The sequence below is a fragment of the Trichosurus vulpecula genome, chromosome 2, assembly GCF_011100635.1.
Source record: "Trichosurus vulpecula isolate mTriVul1 chromosome 2, mTriVul1.pri, whole genome shotgun sequence".
In the NCBI taxonomy this organism is placed as follows: Eukaryota; Metazoa; Chordata; class Mammalia; order Diprotodontia; family Phalangeridae; genus Trichosurus; species Trichosurus vulpecula.
Window position 1 is genome coordinate 51,184,925 of NC_050574.1, and position 7,634 is coordinate 51,192,558.

General features: G+C 46.8%; 1 protein-coding gene across 1 annotated transcript in view; it reads left to right on the forward strand.

The window, feature by feature from the left end:
• IGSF21 (immunoglobin superfamily member 21) overlaps positions 1 to 5,182 on the forward strand; it is a 339,687-nt gene extending 334,505 nt beyond the window's left edge. Inside the window, exon 15 of the mRNA XM_036743729.1 lies at positions 4,934 to 5,182. Within this exon, the coding sequence (XP_036599624.1) occupies positions 4,934 to 5,007 (74 nt within the window). The 3' untranslated portion in view covers positions 5,008 to 5,182. The remainder of the gene's footprint in view (positions 1 to 4,933) is intronic.
• Positions 5,183 to 7,634: the final 2,452 nt, after the last annotated feature.

A 7,634-nucleotide genomic window follows, 5' to 3' on the forward strand; every position in this document is an offset into this window, starting at 1 on the left:
ACCTGAGTTCAAATCCTGCCTCAGACACTTATTAACTGTATGGCCCTGGGAAAGTTTTTCAATTTCTGTTTGCCTCAGTTTCCTCATCTGTAAAATGGGGGAAGAGTGATAATGGCACCTACCTCCCAGGGCTGTTACAACGATCCAACCTTAAAGCAATGTCCTCGCTACTATTCTGTTGCCGTTGCTATTCTACCTGTTGCTATGGCCAGGCTTGTCCCCTGACATCCTCCTTGTCACTAACCAAGTGGAAGGCATCCTTGCGATGGGAAGAGCCCTAAACCGGAAGTAAGGAGACTTGGGTTTGAATGCTGCCCCTATGGAGGAGCAAATGGAGCCAGAGAGAGGTGGAGTCCAGCACATTGGAGCTGATCAAGGCCTCAAACTCAGGGCTCTTTCCATAAGACAACACTACTCACATCACTTTCTAAGCATCTATAGATTGACTAACCCTCCCTGGAAGGAAACAAAATCACAGTTAAGAATGTGGCCTTAAAAATGCCAACGAGGCAGTACAGGGCCCCAGAGGGAAGGATCAGGTGAGAGAGATGCCTAAGGCAAAGGATGTCAGCGAGGAACAGTGGTTCATTTGTAGAGTAAGTGGGCCGGGCTTCAAATTCCCTCTTCTGATGCCTAATACCCGTGTGACCTTTGGCACATCACTTAAAGAGAGGGGGTTGAATTAGATGGCCCCCAAGGCTCCCTCCAGCTCTAGAGCTATGATCCTACGATTGAAAGAAGTAGAGATCTCAGCAACCAAGTGGTCCAGCTCATGTCTGAGCCTAAGTCCCCTCTACGATTCACTGGACCAGGCTGGAAGTCCTCCTGGGAGGGGGAGTCCACTACCCTGCCAAAGCAGGCCATGCGACTCTGGGTCACGTCTAATTTTTACAACCTCCCATGATCACTCCCACCACACTTACGCTCAGACGCTCTGGCATTGAATCCACATGCACGTCCCTCCCTCCCAGGATCTCCCTCTTCCCATGAGGAGATGACCAGAGGTTCAGAACCATGCCATTCAAACGCAGCATCTGCCTGGGTTCTTTTATCTCTCATCCCACATGCTAGGGAGACTTGGTAAGGAGAGCCTTAGGACCCAGTGTGGACTCTGTCTCTGGCTAGACATGCTGGCTGGGTACAGCTGCTACTTCGTGCCCTAAATCATTGTTCACTCCGGGGTAAACCCAACCCTCTGGAGATCCGCACCCAAACAGTCTCCCAGACTGCTGGGGATTTGCACCTGGACGCATCCACAAACACCCACAATGACTCAGACTCTCAGCTCCCACATGCATCTTTCTCTATGCATTCTCCCCCTCTCTGATTCACACCACTAATTGCTCTGACGGCAGGATTCAAACAACCCCAACCATGTTGAGATCTTCACCCACATTGTATCTGACATGCTCAGGGACCAGTTGGCTGGCCACAGAATCCCAGATGCAAGAGAACATCTTTCGGAGCCTGGGGGTAATGAAAAGCTCTGACTAGCTAGCTATGGGATTAGACTGGAACCTCCCTTTAAAGACTATCATAGAGAATGTAGGAGCTGGAAAGGATCTTAGAACACAGAATGTTAGAACAGAATGTAAGGACTTGAAGGGCCCTTAGGACACAGAATATCAGAAATGGGAGGGACCTTAAAACTTAGAATGCAAGAATGTAGGAAGACAGGTCTGGAAGGGAAATTAGAATATAGAACGTCAAAACTGGGAAGGATATTAGAACATAGGATGATAGAACACAGAGCTTGAAGAAGCCTTAGAACACAGAATTGGAAAGTTGGGAGGGCCCTAAAGTACAAAATAATAGAGCTGAAAGGGATCTTAGAACACAGAATCTCAGAGCTGGGAGGTACATTAGAACATAGGTTGTCAGGACTGGAAGGGGCCTTAAAATATAGAATGTCAGAGCTGGGAAGGCCCTTAAAACCCAGAATGTCAGAGCTGGGAGGGCCATTAGAATACAGAATGTCAGAGTTGGGAGAGCCTTAAAACAGAGAATGTCAGAACTGGGAGGTCCCTTAGGACACAGACCATCAGAACTTGGAAGGACCTTAGAATATAAAAAGCTAAAATACAGAATTTTAGAAGAGTAATCATTTGGTACAATTCCCTGTCCCCATTTGACAGATGACAAGACTGACACCAAGAGAGAAGAAATGACTTATTTCCCTTCTGCTGATTGGTATCCAAGCCAAATAAATGACTTATTTTCAGACGGTTCATTAGAATCAAAGCCAAGACTCAAATCCCAATCTCCTTCCTTCGGCATAGGCTCTTTCCACCCCATCTCAGCTGCCTCACAAAACTACCACAATATTTGTGGTGACACAGAAATAACCACCATCCCAACCACACACCTAGCACCTTCTGCTGGAGGTCTTTGCCCCCAAGGACTGCCAGGGTCACCTTGTGGTTCCTGGAGCCGTCACATTAATCTGGCTGCTTCTCCGGGTCCCTTGGCCTTTAGGGCTGAGCCCTAAACACAGATAGGAAGGCCAGCACATGCCCAGACACACACAGAGAAGGGGCCTGGAAACATAGAGTTAGAGCCAGAAGGGAGTTTTGAGAGCATCTCATCCACCACCTCCATTTTGGAGGAGAACATTGAGTGACTTCCCCAGGCTCACCTGGGTAGAGCACAAGCAGCAAACCAAGGTTAAACCCAGACCTTCTGTCTCCCAATCTATCACTCTTTTGTATAGTCCTAGACAGAGGAAAGCTCTGATAGAGATGCTTGAAGCAGAACCATCCCAAGAGAAGGGCCCAAGAGACATACGTGGGATATTAGCCATATTAGCCAACATTTTACACAGCGCTCAAAGGTTTGCAAAGTGCTTTACATTTATTAACTCCACTGACCCTGAGGACAACCCCAGAAGGTAGGTATTATCATTGTCTCCATTTTATACATGAGAACGCTGAGGCTGAAAAACACACCCAGAGAGTATCTGACTGGGGATTCCAATTCACATCTTCCTGCCTCCAAGTACAGTCCTCTCTATCCACTAATGCCACTGTTTATACATATACATATGTTCAAACAGAGATTCAGGTAGAGACAGGTTCTATGGCTTAGCACCTGTGTGACCTTGGGTAAGTTAGACATGTAGACTTAAACAGGTGGAGAGGTGGAGGGAGAGCCTTGGGAGGAGCAAAGACCCAGAGAGAGGAGATCACAGTTTGAGAGATGGAGAGTTGGCATGTAGATAAATTAGATAAATGTAGATAAATTAAGATAAATCTGGAAAAGTAGTTTGGGGGCAGCTAGGTGGCACAATGGATAGAACATTGGCTCTGGAGTCAGGAGGACCTGAGTTCAAATCCAACCAGATACTTACTAGCTCTGTGACCTTGGGCAAGTCACTTAACCCAGATTGCCAAAAGAAAGGAAGGAAGGAAGGAAGAAAAGTAGTTTGGAACCAGAATGCAGTGTGGGCCTTCAACACCAACCAAAAGAATTTTCACTTTCCTCAGTAATAGGGAGCTACAGAAAAGTATGGGACAGAAGAGGTTTGGGACATGTCCTCTGCATCAGCTAGGTTTGTATGCAGCGGGCAGCTGTGTGCCTTCTCAGCCTCCTGTCCTGTTTCTTCTTATCTCCACTTCTAGTGAAATGAGGTGTTTGGAGAGTGTAGATGAAAGGTGCTCTCTAGGGGGGAATCTTTTTTTTTCTTTTTACAGCCTGAGTCCAAGAGCAAATCAAACAGCCTCGAATGCTATCCCTAATTAAATTTTAATCAAACGTCTTTAATTCCTTCTAGGTTGTTTCACACAGTGAATGAGGTGACTCCTGATAGCTCTTTATATACAGACCTGCCCCAATTATCCACACTGAAGGAGGGGAGGAAAGACTAGACAGTTCAGAAAAACACACTATCCCAACTCTATTTGTTTGACTGGAAATTAAATGAAATTAAATCATGTCAGGTGGTTGGAAATGATGCAAGTATACTAGACTTCAAATCATAAGACCCTCAATCTATAGTCAAAGGGACCTCAGAGGCCATCTAGTCCCAACTCTCATTTGACAGATGAGAAAACTGAGGCCAGAAATGTTGCCCAAGGTCACATAGTTTGTAAGCATCAGAGGTGGGATGTGAACAGATTTGAATCTGACTTCAGAGACACTGCTCTTCCCAATCAATGAGAGAGACAGAGACAGAGAGAATGAAAGAGAGAGAAGGATGGAAGGAAAGGAAGGAGAGGGAGGGAGGTGGAGAAGGAAGGGAGAGAGGGGGATAGAGAGGGAGGGAGGGGGAGGAAAGAAGAGAGAAGAGGAAGGGTGAGAGGAGAGAAGGAGGGAGGAAAGAAGGAGAGGCAGGAAGGAGAGCAGGAAGGGAAAGACAAAGAGGGGGAGAGTAGGAAAGAGAGAAAGGAAGGGGGAAAGGGGAAGGGGAGGGAGAGAGAGAGGGGAAGGGGAGAGAGACAGAAGGAGAGAGGGAGGGGTGAGACAGAGGAGGGAGGGAGAGAGGGAGGGAAAAGGGAAGAAGGAAAGAAAAAGGAGAGACAAAGAGAGGGAGAGAAAAAAGAGAGGGAGAGGGGGAGATGGAGAAAAGGAAGGGAGGAAGAGAAGGGGGAGGAGAGACAAAGAGACGTGAGGGAGAAGGGGAGGGAGAGATGGAGTGAGAGAGAAAAGGAGAAAAGGGGAGAGAGAGAAAGGGAGGAGGAAAGAGTCAGGGAACCTCGGTTTAAATCTTAGCTCTTCCACCTTATACCTGTGTGATCTTCGGGAAGTCGCTCATCTTTCAGGACCAAGAAGAGGGTTGGACATGAGGGTCACTCCAGGCTCTAGGTTGACGATTTGACTGGTGGATCGAATGCCAGCCACCTCCCTAAACGTGATTCAGCAGGAGACAGCAAATGCCCATCCTGGGTGATCCCCAACGCCCCCCTGAGTTAACACTCGCCTCCCCGTGTTTCCGCAGGTTCGGCTCCGAGCCCCGTTGGGGCCAGGCTAACTTGGGTGTTCGCCCTCACAGTGATCCTCGAGTTGACGTGAAGGTCGGAGACCCCTCTCCTCTCGGTGGCTCCATCCGCCATCCACATCTCCGTCCATCGGTCGGATTTCATTTCTTTTCTAAAACTATTTCCAAGTCTTGTTCTCGGTCTCTTTCTGTCTGTGTCTTGGCTTCCTCAGTCAGTTTAATTAAAAGAAACGAAACCATTTTCCCCTATTGGTCAGCGGCTTGGCATGTTCTTTTCATTCGTGGGTTCATTTCTGGAGGACTGGATGTGGCTTCGGGACTACAGCAGGCACTGTGGGAGGAGGGCCCTGAGCGGAGATGGACAGGAAGAATAGACCCGGCTCTGGCTCTCAGGGAAAACTCCCATTTGAACCGACTTCTGCTAAAGGCAGCCGTGGCATAGTAAATATCAGTTACGGCCATTAGAATCTGAGGGCCTGGGTTTGAATCCTGACTCTGCTGCTTAGAGGTTTATGGAACACTTGCCCCTAACACACCTGTGAGGCTGATATGTGTAAGTACTTTTAAACCCGTTTCACAGATGAGGAAATTGAGGTTCAGAGTGGCAGCTAGTGGGCATGTTGAATAGACCACCTTTCTGGAAGAACTAAGTTTGAATTCTGTTTCAGACATTTTCTAGCTGTGTGACCCTGGATATAATTAAACCTCTCTCAGCCTCAGTATTCCCACCTGTACCATGGGGATAAATAATAGCACCTACCTCATAGGCTTGTTGTGATTATATATGTAAAGCATTTGGCAAACTTAAAATGCCGCATAAATGCTAGTTGTTGTTAAAATTATTAGCTAGACACTTGGATAAATTAAGCATCACAGGAAGGATTTGAACCCCATATTCGCTGTATGCACCACATGCTATACCACCTTATTGCCTGTCTGACACTGGACAAGTCTCTTCCACTCTCTGTACTTCAGTTACCTCCTTGTAAAATAAAGAGATTGGACTAGATGAACTCTGAGGTCCCTTTCAGCACTAAAGTTTATAATCCTAAACCCAGATTTTCTCAGAGTTTTCCACATTCTGGACTCCAGGAAAGCAAAGACCACCTTAGATGTGCGTTGAGATGTCCACTTCCCTGATTCAGGTCTCCACCGCCTCTCACCTGGATACGCTCATAGGTCTCTCAGCTTCAAGTCCCTCCCACACTAGCCCATCCCCCACTCAGCTGCCAAAGTGATTCTCTTAACACTCTTAACACTCGTGTCGTTCAGTGAACCCCAATGGCTCCCTCGCAGCTCCAAAATCAAATGGGACCCCCTCTTTTTGACATTCAAAGACCCTTCTTACCCTTCCAGTCTCCTTACACCTTATTCCTATCTGCATACTCCATAGTCCAGCTACACTCACCTTCTTGCTTTTCCTCACCCAAGATCCTTCATCTCCCACCTCCAAACCTTTGTATTGGTATGTCCCATGACTAGACTATTCTTCCCTCCTCCCCTTGGGCTCCTGGCTCCCATTGGCTTCCTTCAAGACTCAGCTCAAATCCCACCTTCTCTTCTCTAAGGTCCCCCCCAATGCTAGTGCCTTCCCCTCGAAGAATACCTCCCATATTCTTTGTATATATCTTTACATACCTAGCTCTTTCCGTGGCATCTTCCCTATTAGAATGCGAGCTCCTCAGGAGCAGAGACAGTTAGTTGTTTTTGCCTTTCTTTGTATCCTCGGCACTTGGCACAGTGCCTGGCACACAGTAAGTGCTTAATAAATACTCATTGACTGACTGCCTGCCTAACATGGACTGACCACAGAAAGTCTATGCAGAAGGGAAGAAGTGACAGAATGATTTCAGTCAGGGGAAGCCTGATTATCTTCTGGGGATTATCTTCCAAAAGGGAGGAGGGAAGAAGACATTCAAGGTGGGTGACCCAGCAGAAACCAAGTCATGAAGGCTAGAGTGAAGATTTGGTACAAGGAACCCTATATGGAGAGGGGCCTGACTCCAATAGGGAGACCAAGTTAGGGAGGAAAGGGACATGAGTCTGGTGAGTCCCAGGAAACCCAGAAAAAGAATTAAAGAATAATAAACAACTCTCACTTTTGCAATTTAAGGTTTGCAAAAGAACTTTCTTCAGCAAGCTCACAGGTAAGTACTGTAAGCATTATGATCCGTATTTGACAGATGAGGAAACTGAGCCCCAGAGAGGTCACGGAGTGTAGAGCTCAGTGGGACCTTAGAGACCACCTAGTCCAACTGCTTCATTTTACCTAAGAAAAAATTTAAATGGTCCAGCCATTTGGGAAAGCAGTTTGGAATCAGGCTAAAATGGTGACTGAATCATAGATACACTTTGACCCAGAGATCCCACGGTTGGGCGTATACCCCAAGGAAGTCAAAGATGGAAAGAAAGTAAGGCCCCCATGTATGCCACAATATTTAAAGAAATGGTTTTTGTAGTAGCCAAGAACTGGAAACAAAATAGATACCCCTCAATTAGGGAATGGCTAAACAAGTCGTGGTCTGTGAGTTTCATGAGATATCATTGCCCTACAAGAAACAGTGTGAAGAATTGAGAGAAACATGGAAGAATGAGGAAGAACTAGAAATAGGATACATGAGGACTGCAGCAATGTACATGAAAATAGCAATGTTGTGCAATTATAGTGGCCGTGGCTGGCCCTGAAAGGAGGGTTGAGAAA